The sequence below is a fragment of the Dipodomys ordii genome, unplaced genomic scaffold, assembly GCF_000151885.1.
Source record: "Dipodomys ordii isolate 6190 unplaced genomic scaffold, Dord_2.0 Scaffold24, whole genome shotgun sequence".
Classification (NCBI taxonomy): domain Eukaryota; kingdom Metazoa; phylum Chordata; class Mammalia; order Rodentia; family Heteromyidae; genus Dipodomys; species Dipodomys ordii.
In genome coordinates, this window is record NW_012267240.1 from 14,127,613 (window position 1) to 14,155,101 (window position 27,489).

A 27,489-nucleotide genomic window follows, 5' to 3' on the forward strand; every position below is an offset into this window, starting at 1 on the left:
CTGGCTTAGGACTGTTCACTGGAACTCTAAAACTGCTTTCTATGCGAGAGCTTGTTCAGATTCCAGCTTCTCCTCCACCATCTTCCCGGAACTCCTGATATCTTTCAATATTGAATTAAATTGGAGCCAGCTACTATTCGTTGGAAGATGTGTATCACTGTCAAATGTTGCAAACACGAATGTATATTTTACATTGTACTCCAATTGGCAATGGATGACAATTTTAATGATCCGGACTAAACATGATACACAGGTTAGAATGATTTCAAACTAGTACAAACTCTGCTTTTAAAGTGAGCCAAAGTAAAAACTAATAGACTCAAGAGCATTTAGTTTGGTCTAAAGCCTTCCTTTAACCTTGGTTATGCTATAGGTCAATGGGTTGTGAATCCTCTCAGCTTTCATATGTCTGACAAATTCCTATTGTACCTTCACTTTTTGACATTTGTTTTGTGCAGAGAATTCTGGAATGACAGTTTTTGATAAATCTCATTCTGTGTGTTCATGTCATTCCACTGCCTTCCAGCTTCCATTGTTTTGGATGAGAAGTATGCTGTCACACTTATCATTGTCTCTTTGTATATAATGTACAAATAATTGTTTGTAATATATATAATGTGTTTCTGCTCTAATTACTTCTAATATCTTCCTCTGATGACTGGTCTAATGACTTTTATTCTCACATCTCTTCGGGTTTGTGTTTGTATCTCTTTTTTTTTTAATTTAATTTTGTTTTATTTGTGAACATACTGTACAGAGGGGTTACAATTGCATGGGCAGGATAATGCATACATTTCTTACCAAGCATTGCATCCTCCTCCTTTGTTTACCCTTCACATCCCTTCCCAGCCTCCCCCCTCCCCCCCAATCCCAATCCTTCTCCTTCCCCCCCTTCCCCCCCCCCCACACCAATGTTGTAAAGCTCATTTTGGACATGACAACTTGTACTTCTCATTGTTGCATCAGATCCACCTGTATCCTTAAACAACTGGTTTTGTTTGTATCTCTTGTCCATTGGTTTTGCTGGGCTTTTCAGACCTCTGGAGTTATAGATTTCATTAAATTTGAAGAAAAATTCCATCATATTTCTTCACATTTCTTTAACTCCTTTTTCTTAAACATATATTAAGCCATTTGAGGTGTTAGTCTCATTGCTGTCTGATTCTTTGCTCATTTTCCTTTCTGCTTTGTCCCTTTGCTTTAAATTTTCAATGGATTTAGCAATAAATACTTAAGTCTTCAAGTTCACTACTCCTTGCCATACATCATGAGAAATTTAATTTCTTTTTTTAACTAATATGTACCATTTAAATAAAATATTTTAACTGGAACATTTAATTTCATGGTAGGATGGCAACTTTCTATGTACTTTACTTTTCCTGTTACATTTTATCTCAATTCAAAATATATTTGCAATTCTCATTGGTTTAATTAGAAAATCTATTTGTATTTGGGCCCACTCTCATTGCACTTTTACTTTAGTTGAGATTAGTGAGAAAATGATTAGCCAGGTGTAGTGGGGCTCATGCCTGTAATCTGGGAGGAGAGACTAAGAGGATCAAATTTTGTTATATAATCAGGAATAAAGCTAACAAGACAACATTTCAGTGAGCAAGTTGAATGTAAAAACAGTGCTAGCTAGAAGGGAGGCATACATAGGAGGGTCCCAATACAAGACCTTCTGGAAAAAAATCCCAAACTCTATCTGAATAATAATTAAAGCAATGAAATAAGTAAAATAAATAATAAGGAGTGGAGACATGGCTTAAATGCTCTTACATCAAAGGTAAGGTAAAAAACCTTGTTCAAGCCCTATTGCTTGCAAGATAGCAACAGAGAAAAAGCAAAAGTAAGGGAGGGAGGGAGAGAGAACATGTATTTTGTTACTTAGTTTTGGACATACAATGCTTTGATTTTTGTCTTGCCAATATTATGAAAAGAATTAAAATCATACTTTGGGCATAGATAAGGTTTCTATAGACAGGAGAGAATTCATGGTACTATGTGTCTGTTAAAGAGAATATATTGAGAAAGCTTTGGGTAGATTTTTGTATGCGAGTTTAATGGTGATTTCCAAAGGATCTTTGAGTATCTTCCACCATGCAGAGACAGACAATACTCACTTCAACTAGGAAGTATCACATTTGGACCAGATTGAGGGGTCAAACCTTGGTGCCTCAAGATACTTCGTGTACTAGGACAAGTACTGGATGCCGTGCAGTGATCTAAATCTGTTAGGGCTGGAAGCCTTTATGTGTAGAACTATTTTTAATCTCTCCCATGCTAACTCTTGGCTTTGCTTCTCTTTGAGTATTTAACAGTCCTTTGAGATTTTCAGATTTTCTCGGCTGGACCAGTAGGAATCAAGGGAAAACACTTTTGATTCATGTTGGTAGTTATAAGGGAGAGAAGCCCAAGAGGAAGGTAAATTTCTGGAACAAAGGATTCACTTGGTTGACTTCATACCCCAACTCCACGAAATCCTTTCTTTTAGAGATAAACTTTGCAGAACTTTCATTTTACTGATGTGGATGTAATTTTCCCAGACAAAGGCATTTACTCCCCATTCCCTCCCCCATCCTCTTCAGCAACATATACTCCCTCTCAGTGTTGGCCAGCCTTGATCTCTGATAGTTGGCAGCTAATGACTAGGAGGAAATTAATTGAAAGGTAATTTAAGAGTTTTCTCATTCAAAGGCATATTTGCATTTCAAATGAACACCCTTAAAAGATGAAACAGTATTCTTTGCTTTAGGAATTCATCCTTGATGGTGGAATTTCAGCAAGAGGGAGGTCTGTGAGGATGTCTGTGCTGTCCATGCTTCTATAGATTTTCATGCTGATACACAACTCTCTCATCCCAATCTTGGTTTAAAATGTACTTTTCAAAGGTAAAACTCAAGGTTATTTGGGAGAAAATTTTATCTATAAATCCCAAGGTAAATCTACTATCTTACAATCTGAAAAATCAATTAACTACATATTTATGATGTGTTACTTATTTGTCAATGAGTTAAAGATAGCATACAATGATGATAAGGTATATACCCAAGGTGGTGTGCTGTCACAGTTTGCAACATTGGATTTGGTTTATGAAATAGGTGATTCACATATTCCAAAACCAGCATCATGCAAGTTGTGTGTTCCTAGGTGTTGTGAAGTAAGCATGTATTTAATTTTTCTACTTGATGTCAGAAATGATGTAGAAGGCTAAATTATGGAAATGTACTCTAAGAAAACACCATGTGAGATCTCCACATTCTAGTTTTTAATGAAGTGAAATGTTCTTACATTTGCATTTCTCTTTTTAGGTACTCAGAGGGTGATTACCTTCAGATGATCACAAATATACAGAACTGTCCATGGAGAAGGCAAGCAGAAGAATATGAGAACTTCAGGTAAGAGGATTTCTCATAAGTGATGTGAATGAAAAATATTTTGCTTTTTTTGTTAGGAAAATAATCAGAATGTTAAAAAAAAAAGTCCCTCATGTGAGATGCTTGGTACTCTATCTCCATTGCTTAAAATTCTGCTACTGTGATCAATTCCCAAATCTTAAGCCCACCAAAACAAATTAATGCATTTCATTATATCTAAGATGATGTTACATCTTTGTAACATGTCTATATATTTTATTTTGTAAATAAAAAAGATGTGAGAGCATTCCAGAACTCTTGGAGCATGTAGGATGATATTTATCCTTAAACCTTATCACTTGAGAACAAAAAGTAATTCAGCTTCTTACACAGTTCTATACAGTTTTCATCACTAATTTCATAGCAGAGTGATAGTGAAGAGCATAATGTAAAGAAGAAACATCAGAAGACATTAGCTTGTTGGTTAACCATTAAAGAGCCATTGACTATGCTTGGAGAATTTGGAGCCCAGTCACAGACAGAAATCACTTTAATTAAAGCAGTAGGCAGCTTGGGTGCATATGTACCCCCCAATACTTCCACCTCTCAAAAAACTGGGTCATTGTGTATGCATGCCTGGTCTAGATGATTCTAGATTTTGTTTTGTCATCTGCATTCTGATTTTCCCTTGTTTTTTCCACTAGGCTTCGACTTGTGCTAAGTTATTTTATTACATGACAATTCAGAGACATGACTTTACTTGTTTATAATTTCAAAGCTTACTTTAGGTATTATATTTAAAGCATTATTAATGGGAATGCTTCCTCTCTGTTTTTTTGTTTTTGTTTTTAGTTTTTGTGGGTTTTTTTTTATTCTTTTTCTGAGGAATGGCCATTCTTGTTGGCATGGTTTCATGGCTCCGCCTGGCCTTCCTTCCATCAGTTAGCTGCCTCTAATTGTATGAGAGAGGTTCTGGTCAGCTTTATGGAGTGAAAGAGTGGTTTTGTGACTGGGTCAAAGCTGGAAGTGGATGGGTGGAAATACAGGTGTCCTGACATTTTGCAAGCTGTGACTAAGCATCTTCCTCAACTGTCATTCTGGGATGAGAGGTTATGAGATATCCTTGTTGAATGGTTTCATCTCTAGGATACTTTAGGCTACCCAGTCCTGTTGGAGACTAGATCTCAGAGATCCTCATGGCAGAGAGATCTGATAGAGAGTTATGTAGACAATTGCAATCCAACAGGTAGCAAGAACGATTCTGAGAGCTTTTTGCATGTGCAGAATATGTTTTAAAAAAATAAAAAAAGAAGAGGTAGACACTGGGGTACTGACCTAGAGAGGGCCACTTCAAGATAATGACCTGGAGAGATGAGAAGTGACAGCAACAGTCAAGGCAGGGGTGCTGGAGTGTCTACTGCTGGTTGTTAAGTTGATTGAGACCAAGTCTCGTGAAGGAATTATCAACAAAACAAAATAGACTATACAGTGATTTAAAGGTATTGGCAAACTGCCAGGGCTGGGAGGCTTACAGGACTGAGCTCTACAGGGAGAAAGAAGTCAAGAGATGTGAGCCCATCCTTTGGGGCTGCCTTTTCTCACCAGACATTCGCTAAATATAAAATGTCTGAGAGGCAGAGGAACCGAGCTGAGCTTCCAGTGATCCCTAGAAGAGACCAGTTCTCAAAAAGACTGAAGCCTGCATTTGAATTATTTCCAACCTCAGTTGGATTTAGGAGATCTGCCTTTAGCCAAGATAAGTAACAGACACCAAAGTAAATCCTATCTGGAAGAAGATAATATTCCAGGCCTTCAATGATCTCCATAGGTTTTCTCATACAAAATTAGACTCAATTAAACAATATTTTCTCTTTCAAGTTTGTTTTTTGTTCTTTGTTTCCTCTTTCTTTAAAAAAAAATCATCCATCTCTTTTAATCAAAGGCTGTATGAGCATCCTGCCGTGGATCATGATAGAAGCTACATAGATGGATGATATGTTTTATCTTAGAACCATCTCAGGATAAAAAGTACATCAATAACCATGACAACTTCCCAGTGGCCTAACCAGCCCTTCAGGAACAATTTAAATAAACACCCAGGGCTCTGCTATTTATTGTTTGTTGTCTTTTGAGGGAAGAGTCCTCATGTCATTTATTTCTTTACTTGAATATGTATTATATTATAATGTTTACTTTGTAGAAATATTTATAAGGTAAATTATGTAAGTCCCCCACAGAAGTCTGTGCAAATTAGAATAAATCATTCACCTTCCTAATTTTTTACTAGTGTAGCTAGCCAAATCTGGGGACCTTTGCCTATTAATAAAGCTGGTAATATAGAAACATTCCCTATTATTGTAGATGTCAAGTAGCTGAATAGTTTCCATTTTATTTATTTATAGCACTTTATGTCAAATAGGGGAGTAAAATGTGAGCTTTAAAAAGGCAATCATATCCTTTCAGAAGACATTACAAAACTCGTATTCTGAAAACTATAACCAACTGACTATATAGTAAATTCATCTCCAGCTCAGATGTTGAAACTTCCTACAGTAGAAGTCTAGGAACTATCTGAAAAATATGTGGAACCCGTGGTCAAAAGACCCAAAACTAGAGCTGGGAATGTGGCTTAGTGGCAGAGTACTTGCCTAACATGCATGAAGCCATGGGTTCGATTACTCAGTACCACATAAACTGAAAAAGACCAGAAGTGACACTGTGGTGCAAGTGGTAGAGTGCTGGCCTTGCAGGGGGGGGGGGCGGGAAGCTCAGGGACGGTGCCCAGGCCCTGAGTTCAAGCCCCAGGAATGGCAAAAAAAAAAATCTAAAAGCTAGATGGTTTGTTGGGCACTAGTGGCCCCTGCTCATGGCTGCTCAGGAAGCTGAGATCCAAAGGTCCATGATTCAGAACCAACTTAGGCAGAAAATTTGTAAGACTGTCTCCAAATAACCAACAAAAAGGATGGAGGTGTGGCTAGAGTAGTAGAGTACGAGCCAAACAAGTTAAGCAGAATGAGCTCGAGGTCCCGAATCAAACCCCAATACTGCTGAAAGGAAGGATAGAAGTGTCCTGTCCCCATATATTTAATTTTTTTTTTACCACTAAAGGCTGCCAAAGTCAACAAAGTGTGTATTTATCTGCTATTAAAACTTTCCCTTGGGCTGGGAAGGTGGCTCAGTGGTAGAGCACTTGCCTTGCATGCTCGAGGCCCTGGGTTCGATTCCTCAGAACCACATAAGAAAAAAGAAAAAAGCCGGAAGTGGCGCTGTGGATCAACTGGTAGAGCGCTAGCCTTGAGCTGAAGAGCTGAGGGACAGTGCCCAGGCCCAGAGTTCAGGCCCCACGACCGGACCCAAAAAACAAAAAAAAAAAAACTTTCCCTTGACTGGGCACAGTGGCTCATTTCTGTAATTAGAGCTACTAAGGAAGCTGGTTTCTGAAGATAATAGTCTGAAGTCAGCTCAGGCAGAAAAAATCCAAGAGACAAGATCTTATCTTCAATTTACCAGCATAAAGCCAGATGTGGAGGTGTGGCTCAACTGGTAGAGTGCCAACATCGAGAAAAAAAATAAACTCAAGCAAGCATGCAGGTCATGAGTTCAAGTCCCAGTTCTTGCACCAAAAATAAGTAAAAGAATAATAAAAATAATTATTGATTATCCTCTTAGAAACGATGTCTCCCACCACAAGCCAAAACCCAGAATGCTTTGTGGAGAATTTACCTGCATTTTAGTCTAAGAAATGACTGTTTTTCACATCCATCCCTTTTGTGTTTTGGACCCAATGCCTCATTATTTGCTTGAGCTGTCCTGGTCCAATAGTTGAAACACTAAACATGATCAGGAATGTCTCTCCCTCCTTCTCTTCCCCACTTCTTCAACTTCACCTTTTAAAGCTCATTAGTAAAGCTCTGGAAACTTCTGGTAAGCAGTCTTTATTAAACCATTCCAAGATGTCTGAGCTTTAGTAATTAGTCTTATATTCCCTAGGTAACTTACATGGTAATGACTGAATTAGCTTTCTTGAATGGTTTCCTAACTTAAAAGAGCTGTGTTCCTTTGTATAATCAATTACAGAGTTAAATGCATACAAGGAAACAGCATTAATTTTCATGTTATTTCCTCTTCTTTTTTTGTTCAGAAATACATATATTGTTATTTTGCTTTAAGTTTCTTTTGGATCCTCTAAGACTATCTGATTTATTTAAACACTGTCATATTGGTGTTGGAATCTAAGAGCCTGAATATTATCAACCATGTGTTTACTGAAAACTTAGTTGGAGAACACAGGGCTGTAATTTAAATGCACATGTTAAAGTCTTAAGAAAATGAGGTACCTTTCAAATGACTCGGAAAATAGGTTATTTTGTGCCTGATTTCTTTGTCACAGGTAACTGTTAGGTACTCACAATTTTATTAAATCTCAAAAGTATCCCCTTAGGATACTTTGACTTAATTAAGATTTCTTGAAATTAATTCTATTTTCTTCCTTGTATTAAGTACTCAAGAAAAGTTGCCAGTGCTATATTAGTATATTGATGGATACCTCTACCATAACAGCTAATACAATGCTTTCATTTTTATTTTATCTGTTTGGAAAAATATAGTATTACACATGTGAAGTTTTTAAAACTACATGTTTCTTCCATTAAAATAGGGTGTTCTGGGCTGGGAAGGTGCCTCAGTGGTAGAGCGCTTGGCTTGCATGCCTGAGGCCCTGGGTTGGATTCCCCAGCACCACATAAGCAAAAAGGAAAAAAGCCGGAAGTGGCACTGTGGCTCAGTGGTAGAGTGCTAGCCATGAGGTGAAGAGCTGAGGGACAGCGCCCAGGCCCAGAGTTCAGGCCCCACGACCGGACCCCCCAAAATAAATAAATAAATAAATAGGGTATTCTTTTTTTAATTTTTTAAAATTTTTATTTTTATAGGGGTTACAATTACATGGGCAAGATAATGAGTACATTTCTTATCAAGCATTGCAGCCTCCTCCTTTGTTTACCCTTCACATCCCTTCCCAGCCTCCCCCACTCCCCCACCCAATCCCCCCCAGGGTGTTCTTTAATGATCTAACTTGGTACAATTAATGTCTTACAAGAAGTCAGACCCATGACTTTTTTAGTTATCTATTGAAACATTTCTCTAAAGGCAATATTAGTATTTGTTGCAGTTACCACTTTGCAAACTAATGCTTTTTCATTCAGACAACACTTAAAGAAGGGTATGATGTTCCAGGTATTTTGTTCTGTTGCTCAGATTTCTCAGAGAGAAGCAAAATCGTCTCTATTATAAACATCTTTTGATTATATGAGACTACTTCCATTTTTCTGAACGCGTGTTTTCTTCCTTCCCATTCCCTTGAAACATTTGTTTATGATCATTCAGAGTGACTATGATGACAGCTGAAAGCAATACATATTTTACTTTCTTTTCAAATTTGAGAGGATATGTGTACTTTTTCTGATAGGTGTTTTGGGTCAGCATCGGATTGCAAAAGCCTCTTTTCTTCATTTCCTCTTTGGAGAGACCATTTTTCACTGCTAATGTCCTGTCCTATCATCTTCTATTTGTTATGCTATACAGCAGGCTTGCGAATTCAGAAAAGCAACTAAATCCACACCAGGTCATTACTTCTACCATATTTATTAATAGAAAGCTAACTCTTGCCCCCAATAGAGCTCATTCTTCTCCTTAGTCTCAGAATATGAAATTCACTGTAAGAACTCATGTGAGATTCGCTGGCCTTCTAAATTCTATTGAAATTTTTTTCTTTCTTTTCTTCTTTTTTTTTTTTTAAGTCAGTCATGGGGCTTGAACTCTGGGCCTGGGCACTGTCCCTCAGCTCCTCAGCTCAAGGTGAGCACTCTACCACTTAAGCCACAGCGCCCCTTCTGGTTTTCTGGTGGTTAATTGGAGATAAGCATCTACAAACCACCCTTTAGAAGTAAAGTTTGTCTGATTTTTAGGGCAAGCAGAGTTGAGTTGTGAAATGAGTTCAAATCACACATTTAATACTGTTGAGAGATATTCTATCTGTAACACAATCTGACTTTAAAATTTGAGTCCATTGTCTCTTCTGAAATAGCCATTTCTTTGTCACTTTACTTTTTCTGGCATTTTGGTCAATAAACATGCTTTTCCTGGCTCCCTCTCCCCCCAAAAAAGTCTCATGGATTTTCCTGCCCAGGCTTGGCTTTGAACCCTGATCCTCAGATCTCAGCCTCCAGAGTAGCTAGGATTACAGGTGTGAGCCACCAATGCCCAGCTCTGTTGCAAAATTTATCTCCCAACTTGTGTACTACTACACATATTGCTCTATATGCCTATGCCAGATAAGCATCCTTTAAGGCTGCCATGCCTTTCAGATCTTCTTTTCTTTCCAACACTGCTTGGTATATATTCATGGCTCTACATTGTTTTCACACTGGAACAATATCTCAGGGAATAGATCTGCTGTGGTGTGTCAAGGGGTCTTTCTATGTAGCTCAGGCTGGCCTCAAACTCAAGATCTTCCTGTCTTAGGTTCTGAGTTCTGGGATCACAGACAGGCACCATCCACCTCAGCTTCTCTTTCTGTGATTGAGTATATTCTTCTGGGTTTTTGTTTTACATCTTTACTTTGGTTTAGTTCTATTCAAATATATGAGCTCCTCTTTCATAAACTTAAAATTGTTAGTGCATAAATTCAGGGAGAAACAAAAACCCTCTGTTTTCAGAGCTGCTCATTGGTTTGGTCCTCATTCAATCTCTCTTCTTAGACGTGTGTTGAGTGCATGTTGAATTTTGGCTTATGTAACTGTCAGGTCAGAAAGAACCATGAGCTAAGACTCAGCAAAATTGCAACGTATGGGAAATGTTCATTCATTAATTTTATATTTCATATGTATTTGTAAATGTGCTGGATATCTGCTGTACTCTAAGTTCTTGGGCTCTTTGCAGCCTCATTTTCTAGAAATCTTCTGAAGATTGTGTCAGCTCTTCTTTTCTCATTTCTCATGTCCTGTCATTTTCATGTTTTCAGATGGTTCCATCCTCGTAATTCCAGCTCTTGTGTACTGGCCTCTGGTATACTAACTCAGTTAGCTGTGAGTTTGTTGATGTACTGGCTCTGAAAAGAAATGAGGCAAATGAATTGTAAGTGTGCCATGCCTATCAGAGTGTCTAGAACATTTTTTAAGAAATTTTTAAAAAGTAGTTTCTGTATGTTCAGAGTGTTGTACAACTATTTCTACCAATTCCAGTATACTTCCATTAACCCCAAAAGAAATTCATTCCTGTTAGCAACATTTTCTCCTTTCCTTAGTCCTAAGAACTTTTCTGAATATAGATTTGGCTGACCTGGAAATTTCAAATATATAAGTATTTGGTAAAGCACGTCTTTTATCTATTGACTTCTTCCCCTCAGCCTGCTGTTTTCAAGATCCACCCATTAGCACGTGTATCAGTAATCCAGTCCTTTATCTCATTGATATAACTTGTTCTGTTTACCCCTCATTAACTGGTGAATGTTGGCTTGCTTGGACTTTTGGTAATTATGAATAATGCTTTCATATAAACATTTGTATTTGTTTGTGCTTTCATTTGTCTTGGTATATACCTAGGGGTAGAATTACAATAACTTGAGACCTATCATGTTGAGAATTGCCAAACAATTTTCCAAAGTGGCTGCCCTATTTTAGAATCCTGAACATGTTTATAAAGGTTCTAATTTCTCTATATCCTTAGCAACATGCGTTATTGTCCCTTTAAAACATTTTGTGCTCCTAATAAGAGTGAAATAATATTCTATTTGGGGTTTGATTTGCATTGTTTAGTCATTAACAGTGTTGAGTAGCTTCTCATGAGTTTAATAGCCATTTTATATTTTAGTTGAAGAAGTATCTATTCTAATCCGTCATACATTTTAAAATTGGACTGGCATATTATTGTTGAGTTGTAAATGTTCTTTATGTATTTTAGACACAAGTTCTTTATCAGATACATAATTTGCAAATATTTTCTCCGATTCTTTCGAAATGTAGTTTTATTAGTGTATATAAATTGTACCAAGAGGCTTCAGCATGTTTTCTAACTTGCTTTTTTACTTTCTTTTTAGAATTCATATTTTGGTAGTACTTTACTTTCTTATTAGAATTCATATTTTGGTTTGAACTCAGGGCCCAACGCTTGCTATGCTGGTGCTTTATCACTTGAGCTACACCTCCAATTCCAGGTCATGTCCTTCTAACCATAAAACTTCAAAATGTTTTATTTAATTAATTTCATACTGGTTCTGGATCTGGGAGCTGTCCCTGAGCTTTTTTTAAAAATTTTTTTATTATGAAAATACTGTACAGAGGGGTTACAATTACATGGGCAAGATAATGAATATATTTCTTATAAAGCTTTGTAGCCTCCTCCTTTGTTTCCCCTTCCCATCCCTTCCCATCCTCCCTCCACCCCACCACCTAATCCCCCCCCCACCTAATCCTCCCTGCTACCCGACCTGCACCAAAGTTGTAAAGTTCGTTTTCGACATAACGACTTGTACATCTCAATGTTGCAACGGGTCCACCTGTATCCCTATTTAAACGATTTGATAAAACTTCAAAATTTTTATGGAATCCAATTTGTTTATCTTTTGTTACTTGTGCTGTTAGTTTTATATCTAAGAAAACATATCCTGACCCAAATCATAATATATGCCTATAGTTTTACAATTTTAGCTTTCTCATTTGGACCTAAGATCCATTTTACAAATTATTTTATCTTGTATAAGACGGTTCCAATCTGTATCCATTTACACCAATACTATTTATCCAAGTGCCAATTATTTACTAGATTGTCTTGGAAACTTAGCAAAAAATTGATTTACCATAACTGTGAGCTTTTAATTCTGAACTCTCATTTCCATTGATCTGTCTACCCTTATACCTTCTACACGTTTAAAATCTAGCAGTGTTGTGGGTGGGTGGGTGGGTGGGTGTGCATGTGCGCGCACACACGCTATTTTCTACTCATTTTGAAGGCAAGTTTTCTAAAAGTGTTGATTCTTCCCTTTGTTTCTCCCCTTCTAGTGGATTGCTTGGCTTTTGCCAGTTCCTCCTTTCCTCCTCTGTGTCCTTTGTCTTCTTTCATTTTCATACAGCACTTCCTCTGTGCCTACCCTGCTTCAAGCACTTTGATTCCTTCATCTAGGTTTCTAACAACATACACAAATCTGGCCAACAAGATTGGTCATATTTAGATATGCTAACTTATTATGAAATCAGTGCTTACATGCCCCAATATTATCCAATGGGAGCAGTTTTGGTATGCAATAGAAAAATCTCAGTGGGAAAGGCTGAAGAAAATGAGACTAGTTAGAAGAAAATGTCTCAAAGACTGTCTTCAGTCTCCTAAAGCACTCACATCCAGGAGTACCACAGACAAAGCCCTGGGCATTTGGAGTGCTGTCTTAGTTTTCCCAGTGCGGGGCTAGTGAATCTGAGGAAGAAGTCTGTGTCTCTCTCTTTCTTCTTCTGGAGCATATTTCTAAGGTCATCTTCCACCCATCATGTGTCTCTCAGGTTACGGCAGCAGAAGAGAGGTATAATCCCTTCTTGTGGATACCAAGAATAATCAGTGTTAGGACCTAACACTGGTTATAAGGATTCGTTTTCATTGTGTGTGAGATCATTTCATTCACAGGCCTTGTTATTTCATGATCTATGTGTTTTATAGAATATGGAATAATGACTGGAAAATGTCTCTACCAAAAGAAACTAAGATCTTTCTAGTTTTTTTTTTAATTTCACTTCCTTCTTTCTGACTACAATAGGACTTAAATTTTTTTTCTCTAACACTCTACCACTGAAGCCACTCTCTAGTTCTGGATATTTTTTTTTGGTCATTAGTTAGAGGTTAAGAGTCTTGAGGATTTTTCTGCTTAATTTGGCTTTGAGCTATGATCCTTGTATTTAAGCCTCCCAAGTAGCTAAGGATACAGGCATGAGCCACCAATGCAATGCTGGAAATAACTTCAATATCAATTTGGTATCCTCTGTGAGGGGATGAATTCTCACAAGAACATCCCTTTAAAGAATTTATTGTTATTATTAAGTAGGTGTGCCAAGGAGTCACAAATTCCATGAGTCAGGTTATAAGTACACTACTTCTTGGTCAGCACCCCTTCTTTTATTCTGCCCAATTTTCTCCTTCCCATCTCTACTCTCAAGAACATCTTAGAGGCACTATATTAACTTGTTGGCTGTCTGTAGCACTAGTCTTCTTTACCAGGCTAGTCCATTTCTGGCTGCTCACTAACAAAATGGAGTTATTTGCTTTTGTACATTCTTACAAATATCACTATCCCAAATTTCCAGCCCAGAATCTGTTGTGTGTTAGTGTCTCATTACATGATGGCTCTTATTTCCAGTTTAATATCATCTGCCAATTTTCAGTTCATATTTGACTTAAACTAGTTTAAACTCTTGGCATTGATAATCAACTTTATATGTCTATAATATAGCAATGAATTGGCAGCAGTTTTAGTTCCAACTTTCTGCCTGGGGAGAATGTATATATGCCCTAGTTTTTCTTTTGTGATTATTTCATATGGATTATGCCTTGCTCTTGGTAGGAACACACACTTCCTATTCAATTTGCTCTGTTTGAACTTTCTTTGATCTTTTCATGATAGAAAATAGGTCACAAAGAGCAGCAAGAATTAAGCTTCAACTTTCTAAGATACAGTCCCCAGCATGTTAGTTTCAGTAGAAAAGGACTTACCTTTATATGAACAGTGTATGGCTGGTCCTTGTATCTCTTGAGGTCTCATCAAAAATGATGCTAGCTTTTCCAGAAATTAACCATCCCAAGCATACACAGAATTTAGAGTCTCACATTCCAGATAATGTAGCCTACAATTAGGACTTCATACGGTGCTGAAAATTCAAGGGGTGAATAGAGGCTTCATATTTGAGGTTCTCTTTGGCACAGCCTGAGGATAAGGATGAAAAGTCACAATCTGAAAGAAAGCCAGAAGGTTAAAAACCAGGAACAAAGGTAACCAGTCTCCAGAAGCCAGGCAAAAAGAGAAGCTGAGAGTTGGGGTCTGAAACCCCAAAGAGCAGGTGCTGAATTAGCAAGTCTTAATAGCTGTCCTAGAAGCACTCCTATGAGATAGAACTGGCTTTTCTAGTAGGCTATAGGACCATTTGTGTGTGAACCAGGCTCCCTGAATGACCATGAGCATGGCCTGCCTACTTCTATCTCCACCAGCACAAGACGCCAGCAGCCAGCCATAGCTATGGATGGGGAATGTCCAGGCCTTATATGATCCGGGAAATCATTTGGTCCATGATGGAAAAGACATGTATGTGTCATGTATGCTCCTTGTCCATTTCCTGTGGCCATATACCTATATTCATAACTTTGTATGGCCTGAGGATGAGGTGGTAAATATCCAAATGGCTCCTGGCAGAAAGAAAGATGGTTTCCCCATTCCTGGATGAAGCCCTTTGAGATATGTGTGCCTTACTTTCCATTGAGTATGCAATCACGCTTGGTCTAGTGAGCTCTTGTTCATGAAGCAACAGACCTTTTATGAAAGACAGTGGCCTCAGCACAAAATACACTGGGAACATTTTCCTTAAGAAATCCTTCACAGGGTTGAAGATATGACCCAAGTGGTAGATCACCTGCCTAGCAAATGTGAGGCCCTGACTTCAAACCCCCACTGTCTCTAAAAAGAAAAAAAAAGGCATATTGGTATAATTACACAGAAGATTCCTCATTGAATTACCCAACCCTTCATCGACTTACACTTAATTCAGGATCTCAATATGATGTTAGATAATATCAGCAAGGACAAAGAAGAAAGTTTCTTAGTGTTCTTTCATTTTCCTTCCCTAAATTATCTCACTAAATAAAAGTATAAACTGTCAACAGGCATTTTGTATAAAGTGACTCCTTTATATTCTCTTCACACATTGAACAATAATGGCAGTGACCTGGATTTGTTTTGTCTGAAAAACTAAAATATATTCGGAAATCTTCACATTTGTGTTAGCAGTTGATTTTGTATTTTTAGAATTTGCTTTTTCACATTTATGTAATTCGCAATTGGCTTTCACAGTTTAAGCCCTGGGAGGATACGGGACTTGGCCCACCAGTCACCCTGCGCTTATCCCAGATGCAGCTGAAGCATCCAGAAGCTCTAGTCTCTCTCTCGCCTTCAAAGACTTCCCAACTTGTTCTTTTCACTGTCTGGCTCCACTTCCTCAGTGCAATCCTATTTCCATCTCGATTGTAACTACAAGTCATGCTTTGCTTTAGTACTTTAGTATCAACAGGCATTGCCCTCCCCTCCCCTCTCCCTGCGTAAGCACTTCCATGCAAGAATCTCTGCCTTTCTGGGGACCCCAGTCAAAAACCCAGACTAGCCCCTCATCCGCCCTCCTTGGAGACCACTTCCAGCCAATCACAAACTGTTTTACAGTTTTATCCCTTAAATATGTTGTAAGTCTATCTGTCTGTCTATCTCCATCTATCATTTATTTATCAACTATCACCCATTAATCTATCCATCCTTCAATCATCTATTATCTGTCTATCTATCTACCATCCATCATTTACTCTTCTATTTTATCCATCCATCTATCTATCATCTATATCTATATCTATTTATCTATCTATCTGTCTGTCTGTGAATCTATCTGCCCATCTATCCATCCATCCATCCATCCTTCCATCTATCTATAACCCATCATTTACTCATCATCTATCATCTATTAATCTAGTTTATCTATCCATCAATCATCTATCTGCCTTCTGTCTACCATCCATTTACTCATCTATTTATCTATCCATCAATCTATCATCTATCCATTGTCTGTCTGTCTATCTATCTATCATCTATTTATCTGTCAATTCATCCATCCATTAACCTACCTACCTCTTCACCCTCTACTCCTCCCCTCCCAGGTCTATTTTTTTTTTGTCTTAGTTCATCCATCCCCACACCATTAGTTGTCTGGGTAGAAATTCTTGACTCTATGGATTCCAGTTCCTACTCTTTGGCTCCCTACCTATATCCAGCTATGTCTTCCCTGGCCTCTGTGGGGGAGAGATTTGGATACACATTTGTTTCTTTATTATTAACCACTGGATCACAATTTAAGACTATCTCAAGATATATTTTCTGAATTAATCCACATGTCTTGTGAGAGTGGTAAGTGGCTTGTGATTTTTTTCCCCTCTGTATGTTTCTGTTATGGTTTATTTGTGCAGTGTAAGGCCACACTTAGAAGAAAGATAGAGGAATGTTAAGTTCCTGTTTGAACTAAAGGGTGTGAATTCAAATCCCAGTCATATTATGTTCTAGCTGTGTGGGTCACTTTGCTGTATGACTCAGCCTCTACATCTGCAAACTGCAGTAGCAGTGATGACAATAGAAGGTAGAAGGATTAAACAAATTAATATGGAAAATACTTGGTGGAAGGTCATGTGTATATTTGCTACCATTATTTATGTATCTGTATACAGGAGGCTTAAACTTAACATCTGAGGCTCTTCTGTTTCATTTTTCTTGGAAGTTGGGTTGTTAATGGGGGTGTTATTCAGGCAAGTGTCCAATCAGTTGGGCCACAGCCTTAGTCCTCTTAGTTTGCTTTTCAGATAGTGTCTCCTGCTAACTTTGCCTAAGTCAGGTTCAAACTACTGTCTTCCTACCCATCTCCTTAGGAGCTGGGATTACAGGCATATACTATTATAAGCATAGTGATATATGTTTCTTCTTTTTATATTATGTTTTATATCATGTTTCTTCTTTTTATATTATTCTTGACTGGACTTCTAGCAAGTGTCTCTTTTTGCTGTCTTTGCCCTGCTTGGTTTGATGTAATAATGTGCAGGTTTGCATTTCTCTCTAAAAGCTGCATGCATCTCCGTGCCTGGTCTCTGCACCTGACCAAAGTTTACCTTCTCTCTTACTCTCTTCCGCTTTTCTCAGGGATTTCTTCCCTCTTCTTTCTTTTATTCGGCTTCTGTGTCTCAAGCTATTTTCCACCTCCTTTTGCCACATTCCCTGGGTTTATTATCATTTCCATTTGTTCTTTCTCCTTAAGTTTTCTACCTATCTCCTGCAATTAGCACAACTGAAAATTTTAAAAACCAATATTGAAAAAAAAAACTCTGCATTAATTAAATATCTTTCTGTTACCGTTTCAGATATGGATAACCTTATGAATATAATATGTTCTATGGCTCTCTGGGGGAGAGATTAAATTGTTCTTTGCTTGTGCAAGCATCTATTGATTTTCTTCCTACGGCTCAGTCACTCTTTCTAGAAAAAAAAAAAAAGCCTTCACATTTGGCTGACCTTTCCCTCTAGGCCACAGCTAATAAACCCTTAGTCACCTTTATTGCTTTGCCCTGAAGCTCTTCTCACTCAACTTTTGTTACTGTGGTTTGCTCTTTTCCCTAGAGGATCTCCTGGTTTTTCTCCTGGAGGTGACTTCAGACTTTATCCTCCTCTCTAGGGCTTCTCTGTGCAGCTTGGAGGACAGGCACAAGCCATCATGCCACGCTTTTTGATTAAGTTGGGGGTCTTGATAATTTCTTGCTTGGGCTGGCCTCCAGTCCTGATCCTCCCTATATTCACCTCCCCCGAGTTGCTGGGGTTACAAGTGTGCAACACCACAGCTGGTCCTCTACTTCTCACCTTAACTCTGTATTCAAGATAAGATAGGGCAAGGATAGGTTTATTCCAGGCCTAGTCAGTGTGGTGGCTGAAAGATGAGTGTCTGTAGATGAGTATTTGTGAAATGAATGGATTCCAATGGGATGCATTGGAGCTTTGAGGAAGGCCAAGATGTGACCCTATCGCTCAGCTATGGTCTTATCCCAAGAAGCTCTTGTTCATCCTTATTTTCATTCTTCACACCTAGTAAATATATCTCACACCTGTCTCTCTCCCCTTTACACCCTAAAACCACATGCTTTGTGTCACCCAGTTTTCAAAAGATGCTCTCCTAGTAACTGGCAGACACTTCCCAGACAAACTTCCTCCCTGTGCGCCCACCCTCTATTTGCTGAAGTGTTCCTTCCAAGCCTACATAGACCCTTTCAGTAAACAAGTGTTCATCAAGAGTCTTCAAAGTACTGGGTGGGCACTGTGCTAACACCACCTTCACGGAGTCTTCCAAGAGAGCTTCCCATGTGCTCCTATCAGAGCTACTCTGGCCTCATTCCATAGGAGAGTAAAATGATATCAAGATGCCAGGCACCTCTTGGGTCTGTCTCTTTTACACTCCTAGAAATCTGGCCCATCCACATTTTGTTCATATTTATATTTAGTCATTTGTAAGTTGTAATCTCCATGGCCTTGGGTCATGAATAGCACCTGCTGGCTGTCCAGGAGATGTGTGTTAATTTGTTTCACACATTGATCCTTGTCTTACTCAGCTTAGGCAGCTGCCTATACCAACCTATGACACACAAGGTCTGCAGAGTCACTAGGGCAGGAGATCTAGGGAGAGTCACTAGGGTGAGGAGGCTGAGCCAAGGCATCTCTGCCTAATGTGGATGGACTGTAGTAGAACAGTCCTTTGACACCTACAGCTTTCCTACTTTATTATCTAAGAAGGACTTCCAATTATGCACTGTGGAATCTAGAAGAAGAAATCTGTTGGATAATAAGATATGGTGATTCAGTCCAGAACATTTTGTTCATGCTAACCTCTCCTAGATCCTTCAGTGGGAGCTTCGCTCACATGCATCTATGTAGTGCGTGCACCGCAGGCAGGTTTTAGAGTAAGAGTTGGAGTCTTGGCTTCACCATTTACTGACTTACAATTCATCATCCTAATGTCGCCTGTAAAGGTACAGTACTCAGTGATCATCTTGTTGACCAGGGCATATAGTGCCTCTCAGAGTACTCCATTCTTAAAAGGTACTAAAGAAATCTGAGTGATGCCAGGCTCCAGTGGCTCACACTTGCAGGCCTTACTACGCAAGAAGCAGAGATCTAAAGATGGCAGTTCAAAACCAGCCCAGGCAGGAAAGACCCCATGAAACTCTTTCTCCAATTAACCACTAAAACCCCAGAAGTGAAGTGGAGTTGTGGCTCAAGTGGTAGAGTGCTAGCCTTGAGCAAAGAAATGCTCAGGGACAGTGCCAATGCCCTGAATTCAAGCCTTAGGACTGACACAAAAAAAGTAATATGAAAGAGTGAATGAATGAATGTGACCTTAGTGACTTATTAGCTTTGATAGTATCATCTGTTTGAGTGTCTCTTGTCCTTATCTGTTAAGAATGTTGACTGTACCTAGTTGGCAGGGTTATTAGATAAGCCATGTATAAATGTGATAATTTACATAAAATATTTGGCAGGCAGTGAGATTAACTACATGATGATGATTGGTCTGTTTATACTGTAGGGGCAGGCCACAGAAAAAGCACAAATAAAAGGAATCAAACAAATTTCTGCTTATTAAAATTGTAAATGGTAAGGAAAGCCAAGGAAGGGGCATGAACAGGAGAGAGGCAGTTGGCATATTGCTTGGCCTAGGTATGTTGTGGATTTGGATGAAGGACTAAAATGAGACTGCTTTGTTAGCAAAGGTTTGAATAGTAAATAAGTCCTTTACATTCTGCAGGTTCTTATATTCAAAAACTCCTTTCCCTAAGACCCTCATTAGAATCATTGTCCATGAAAGAATCCTGGAAAATGAGCTTTCTGTTCAGACCGACAAGAGCCTGCAGCCTTTCTGTCACCTTAAGTGGCCCACATCTCATTAAGGAATCTCTAAGAATATTGAATAGAAGAGAAGCCTGTGAGCCCTGGGCTGGGGCCTGCGGGTCGTTAGCATTCAGGCTGTCCAGTAGTGAGCAACCCAGTGTCTTCTTTAAGGAGTCATTAACATTTCATGGAAATCATTTGCAACAGAAGGAATATTTTGACCTGAGATTCTAAACAAATGAAAACATAAGTAAGACAAAAAATAAAAACAAAGGAAATACCACCTATGTTGAAAAAGAAAAAATATGGATTTTCATAAACCTAATAAGTATCCTTTTTTTGAATTAGGCAATCTGTGGTTCAAAGGTAAGTTTGCACCATTTTTTTTTCAGATCCAAGGCTAAAAGTATTAAGGCTGGCTTCTCTCGAGACCAGTCTACTCCTTGATAGTTAAGCAGTTGTGGGAAACCTACGAACTCTTCTGAAATCTGGAATTCCAGACCCTCCAACATCTTGGTTCTATGTTTGTGGTAGAGGAAACCCCATTTTGAGCATGGGTAGTGTGGAGAAAGTGGTGATGACAAGAGTTTAGGGTACTTTGACCATTGGATCCCAGTAAAACAGGAGCTCAAAACTAAGGGGAAAATTTTGTTACAATGCTGGATAAGACAGACTTTTAAAACGGTAAGCACATAAGGATTCCTGAATAAGCACTACAGAAGGGAGGCTGGAGGACATACGAAAAAAATTACAAAAAATAAAAAGGATCCCTGAATTACAGTGTGTCACAATAACTATTGTCAAATTAAAATTGTCATTAAAAGCTACTTAGTACCATGTGTTGGACTGAACACCACGTCATCACCATTATTTTGATCTGTCAACCTTCACAAACCATCTTTTAGAAATGGTAGGTTCTAAAGCAGAAAGAAATCAAAGAATAAGCAACTGGCAGAATTGATTTAAGAAGAATATACCATCTTGTGAAATGGGGTAGCTGATAAGAAGCATTGTTGAAGTCCCAATTTTGAGGCACTAATTTTTTTCATTCTCTGAGAATGATTGGATTAGGAATAATGAATTTAAAATGAATGTGACACATTGGAGCATTGTATTTTCTCAAAAAGGACCAAAGTCAGGGATATGGATAAATATATGTATAAAAGATGTATAAAGATGTATAAAAATATGCCCTTCAGAACCAAGGAATGATAATAGAACTGTGAACACAGGAAGGACAAGCTGCAAGGAGTCTAACCATAGTCAGCTCTCACTGAATATTCACTAGCTCTTGTCTGATGGTTGGCCCCAGCTCACATACATATTTTGTAAGTAACATGAAAAGGTATGACAGGATTTGAAGAAATATACGGTCAGATGCATATATATGCAAACCTATTAACTAAAGCATGGTGTATGCAATGCAGCTGCTTTGAACAACTAACTTAAAGCTTCACAAAATGAATACCAGAAAACTCTGAATTGTAGGGGGTCAAGAAGAGAGGTAGATGAATGGAGGGAGGAAGTATAGTCAATTGCAGTCACATTACTAAATGTATATATGTGAAAATGGAACTAGGGAAATTGCAGGGGTGGGCGGGGACAGGAGAAGGGGAAGAATGATGGAAGGGGTGACACTGATCAAGATACATTGTTCTTGTAAACTGGCATGGTGAATTGAAACCCCTCTGTACAACTACTTAAAGATAATCTTTTAGAAGTTAAAGGTTTAAAGAGGAACAAGATGAGGAAAAGAATGAACTACTTTTACTACTAGGGAAATCTTAAGAAGCCATTCTCTAAACGCTTCCAAGATTGAACAGTTAATTAAACATTGTTTTCAGTTATGTACAGTTTTCCTATAAGGTGATCCAAAGAAACAAGAGTTTATTTGTGCAAATGGAAGAGTCTCTGGACTCTAAGGCTGATTGAACACTGGAGTAATTATCAAGAGACATTTTGACACCCTCATTTATGGAGAATTATATAAACAAAATGTAAATTCTGTGTATTTTGACATTCACTTGTTAGAGATTAAGGGTTTTTTGAAAGCACCTTCCAGGATTCATATCTTAATAATAATATTAATTTCATTCTACAATAATTTTGAAATGTAGCATGACACCGATTCTTATTTTCCTTCATGTTCTGTAAGAAATGACAATTTCAAATTCACTTTATTTGAAAATCACAATATAAGCCAAAGCACCAGGGTCTCATGCCTGTAATCTTAGCTACTCAGGAGGCTGAGATTTAAGGATAGTGGTTCAAAGCCAGCCCAGACAGGAAAGTCTGTGAGACTTGACTCTCCAATTAAGCACCAAAAAAAGCTGGAAGTGGAGGTATGGCTCAAAGTGGTAAGAGTGCAAAATAAAGCACAAAGATAGCACCCAGACCCTAGGTTCAGTTCCCAGAGCCGAGGCATGCGCACTCGCGCACGCGCACACACACACACACACACACACACACACACACACACACACACACACCATGATATATAATGATTTTTCTTCTTATTGGACTTGTCTCCTAAGAATTCTTTACATAACTACTCTCATGATTTAATATTATTCTCTCTTTAAACTTTTAACAATGATTTATTTCAGCACAAGAGAGTTAATGTAAAGAGAAGTTGAAAAGTAGAGGTAAACATGCCATGCTTTGTAGGCAGGAAATGGGAGTTTAAGACTTGAAATGGCAGGTGTTATGTACTGCCTTTATTCTTTCTGTGCTGGAGGAATTCATGGGGTTATTATGTCAGTCTGGCAACCCACAACCGTGACATTGCTTATGGGTGTATATAACAGCTGAGGCCCACCCAAAACACAAATAACTTTTGGGATGTTTTGGAGCAGACATGCCTTCCATTTTTTCTGTCTTTACCTACCTATGAAAACTACTCAGATTTACACCATTTCAGAGGAAAATTTGATTCTCCCAATATAATACACTGCCTCATCACTTTGGGTGATACTGATCAAGATGCTTTGTATTTATAAACTTCGTACAACTCCTTAAAGATAATAAAAACAAAAATAAAAATAAAGGACAAGACAGGTTTAGTCTCTCCCATAACTCTTGACATTGATCACTATACATTCAAATTGACAGACTGAATTGAAACCCCTTTGAAAGGTAAATTTTTTTTAAAAACTTTTCTTTCAAGGGAATTATTATGAGAGGAGAGCATACTGCATTTTGTTTACTTCTGGGTTTGAAATCCTGAGTCTGACCCCTTTGATATTTGTTTAAAATAATGTAATTTCCCTGTCTCCTCAACTCTATTTCTTGCCTTATTTCCCCCCTAATGACTTTTAACCTTAAAAGTGGGATAACAGTCCATCTTTGATAGTGGCTTCCTGAAAGTGAACTGTCAGTCCTGCCTAGAAAAAGGGAATCAGAAAGTTGTGTCCCTATCTAATTTAGGAGATGACATAGGAAATTCAGTTGGCAGAAAATTCAGTTGACAGGCTGCCATGATCAAGACCAGAATATGATCAGGATCTGAAGATATCAAGTTCATCTTTTCATCATCGGCTTGGTGACATACTGTCTTTCCATCTCTAAAACACATAGACGATGATGATCATTAGAAAGAAGATAATAACTTGCTCAAGAAGAGCAAGGCAATAAGTGGACTTGGTCCACACCAATAGTTTTAGCTACTTGGGAGACTGAGCAGGATAGTGGTTTGAGCCCAGAAGTTCCAGGCCAGTCTGGGCAACATAGGTTTGAGATAGGGAGAGAGAGAAAGAGAGACAGACAGACAGACAGAGAAATGGAGAGAGAGACAGAGAATGAGAGAGGGTGAGAGAGTGAGATACAGAGAGAAACAGAGATAGACAGGCAGACAGAAAGATCCACAATGCTGTTCTTAACCTAAACTCTGTATTATTCCTGTAAGTAGTCCTCCCCTATCCTTAGGAGATAATGCCTGAAAATACCCAGAGGTTGCCTGAATCCACTGATGGTACTGAACTTTATATATTCTATTTTTTTCCTATACTAATACACTGATGATAGAGTCCAATTTATGTTAGGCACAGTAAGAGATTAACAATAATAACTAACAATGAAGTAGATGAGTTGTTTTTTTTTGTTTGTTTGTTTGTTTTTTGTCGGTCGTGGGGCTTGAACTCTGGACCTGGGCGCTGTCCCTCAGCTCTTCAGCTCAAGGCGAGCATTCTACCACTTGAGCTACAGCGCCACTTCCATGAAGTAGATGAGTTGTATCAATGCACTACATCAAAACATATAAGAATATGGTTTCTTTCTCTTGAAAGAACCAAGATAGTCAGATTCTTGCATGTTGGTTGACTTGGACCAACTGAAACTATGGCAAATGTTACTGAGGTTAACGTGAACTTCTATAGTGCACCTTCAATTTTTATGATTATGATAACCCTAGGGTTACAAGGTGATGCTGAAATTTACAACTGTTGGGATAATGAGTGTTTTGAATTGGTGAGAGGGGCACTGAGTGGATTTAACATGCTCTGCCATTGGAACCTTCCACCTCACTCTCCATCCAGATTAATGAGATTTGAATGAGATAAAAATGTCTTCTGCGGGGGTGGGAAGGTGGCTCAGTGGTAGAGCGCTTGCCTTGCATGCATGAGGCCCTGGGTTCGATTCCTCAGCATCACATAAGCAAAAATAAAAAAGCCAGAAGTGGTGCTGTGGCTCAAGTGGTAGAGCACTAGCCTTGAGCTGAAGAGCTGAGGGACAGCGCCCAGGCCCAGAGTTCCAGCTCCATGACCAACAACACAACAACAAAAACAGGCTTGAGCCTGTTATCCTAGCTAAGCAGGAGGCTGGGATTGAAGGATCATGGTTCAAAGCCAGCCCTGGCAGAAAAGTCTGTGAAAGTCTTACTTCCAATTAATTACAAAAAAAAGCCCACTGGAAGTGGGGCTGAGCACAAATGCTCAAGGATAGCACTCAGGCTTTAATTTCAAGCCCCAGGATTGGTGTGTGAGTACACACGCGCGTGCACGCATGTGTGTGCGCATGCACACACACATCCACACACACTGTCATCTTGTGAATGACTTATCTTCCTTTTGAATGTCAGCAGGTCAAAACCATCTTTTGTCTTAACTGTTCTAGTCTCTGATTTTGGTTTCTTAGGTCATATTCTTGTCTCACGTATGTTCTTACCCGCTTCAGAGCAACACTTACTTCCTGTTGTGATGCCATCCAAAACTTCGTGGTTTCTCAGAACAACACTCCAGTGGGCACTAACATGACTTACGAGGTGGAAAGTAAAAAGCAAATCCCAATCAGAGAGAACATTTTCCATATGTTTCCAGTGGTGAGTAACAATGGCTGGTGGGTGAATTTTCTCTAGCTTTAAGTTATAACTGGCAATAATGAATGAATAATTTAAACACTACTATACTCTGGTGTGTTGTATAGAATATGTATAGTGAGTCTATAAAAATGGCAATTCCTTGTTTACGCCATGTTGGGAATTGAATGTAGGACCTTGCTCATGCTAGGCTAGCACTCTACAACTGAGCTACATTCACAGTCCCTAGAAAGGCAATATGTCTGGGACAAGCAGAAAAGGTGCATATGACCAGATAAGATGATGTTAAGCGAAATGAACCCCAAGATAGGGACACAAGTGGTTTTTTTTCTTGCTTGCTATTGTTTCTAATGTATTTATAATGTACCACATGATTTTTTTTGTTTCTTTTTATATTCCTCCCCCACGGTATAACCCCTGTTTTCACTGTAGTTGATGTTGGTGCCCTGCATCTTGTATATACATTTTTCTAATTTGGGGAGGGGAGGGGAAAAAACAAAATGCTTAAACAGGGATACGGGTTGACCCATTGTAACAATGAGATGCACAAGACACTATGTTGAAAACCGAACTTTACAATTTAGGTGGGGAGGAGGGGAGTATAGTTGTGGAGGTAGGGAGGGAAGGGATGGTAGGGGAAAAACAAAGGAGGAGGATACAATGCTTGGTAGGAAATGTACTCATTACCTTGCTCATGTAACTGTAACCCCTCTGTACAGTATTTTTACAATAAAAAATGTATATATAAAAAAGGCAATTTTGAATGCAGTATCAGCCTACAAAGAAGTCCCTTATGTCATGAAGGATTAACTTCCAGTCCTGGGCTCCTCTGACTTGTCTTTGAATGACATGAAGTATCTGGGCTTTCTGCCTCAACACTACTGGTACTTGTAAAGATGACCATTGCTTTCTGGTTTTGTTTTTCTTTTTTGATAGTATTAGCGTTTGAATTCAGGGCCTTGTGTTTGATAGGCAGGTACTCTACCACTTGAACCACACCTTCAGGCCTCTTCCCATTTTTTTTTGTTGTCAGGATTTTATGAGAGTATCTCACTTTTTTCCCCTTCCTCATGCTTCTATTCATACTTCCCACATCGGCCACCAAGCCACGCTGTTGGTCAAAAGGAGTTTCCTTGCCTTTCTGCCTTGGCTGTTTTCTACCTACAACCATCCCAAACTCAGGCTTCTGAGTAGCTGGGATGAGAGGTCTGAGCCACAGCACCTTTCATGGATGCAGTTCAGCGTGGAGCTGACCTTGTTTCAACCTTGCTTTCCACTCATTCTCCTCTGCCATTCTTCACACACAGCCCCTTTACACCAGTTCACAATGACTTTTGATTAGACAATGGAAAAGTAACTCCTCTCCAAGAACTTTGCCAAGTTCCTTGAGAAGGAAAGCAACCAAGTTGATTTTCAGCCACAGCAAGCAATGAGCAGCCAGTGGAGCTGTGCAAATTTGCATTTTCTTCAGAGGGTTATTTTTAGGGAACATTGAAGTTTGTAATTTATCTCCACTCCTACTGAGCAGAAGACTCTAATACACAAGGATGTTTCCTCCCCATTGACCAAGAAACCAGAAAAAAAATTCATTATTTTCATTGCTTAATTTGAGCTAGAGTTCCCTCAATGGTCTTTTCCTACTGTACCATAAAGAGCGTATGCATTCTACCCAATCTATAAAATTCGGAATTTATTGTGGTACCTGTGGGTAAACTCTATCGGAAGGTATCCTGAGCTAGAATGTCGCTGGTAAGTTGAAGCCTGGGGTGTCTGGGAACCATTCACTCTGCCAGATGAGAAAAGGAGGCACACAATTAAGTGAGCATTTCAGGCCACTGATGAGAAGGAAACTGTGTGTGGTGTGGTGATGAAGCGTAGGTTCTCTAGAACCTACTGGCTGGGTTTATATTCCAGCTCTGCCTCTTTGGAGCTTGTTGCTTTGATTTGTACCTCCATTTTCCCCATCTGTAAAACTTCTCCTAAAGTGATTGTGTGGATTAAATATGATACTAAGTTCTGCACTTAGAACAGTATGGCTCATACAATAAGTATGATATAAATAACAGGATACTAGACAAGTTAGGGGCTAGGAAAGTGGCTCAGTGGTAGAGCGCTTGCCTTGC

The 27,489-nt window shown here is 38.8% G+C and overlaps 1 protein-coding gene across 1 annotated transcript in view; it reads left to right on the forward strand.

Annotated features, from left to right (window-relative positions):
* St8sia6 (ST8 alpha-N-acetyl-neuraminide alpha-2,8-sialyltransferase 6) overlaps positions 1–27,489 on the forward strand; it is a 121,947-nt gene that overhangs the window by 85,329 nt on the left and 9,129 nt on the right. Inside the window, exons 4-5 of the mRNA XM_013014600.1 lie at positions 3,312–3,398; positions 25,225–25,386. Of these exons, the coding sequence (XP_012870054.1) occupies positions 3,312–3,398; positions 25,225–25,386 (249 nt within the window). The remainder of the gene's footprint in view (positions 1–3,311; positions 3,399–25,224; positions 25,387–27,489) is intronic.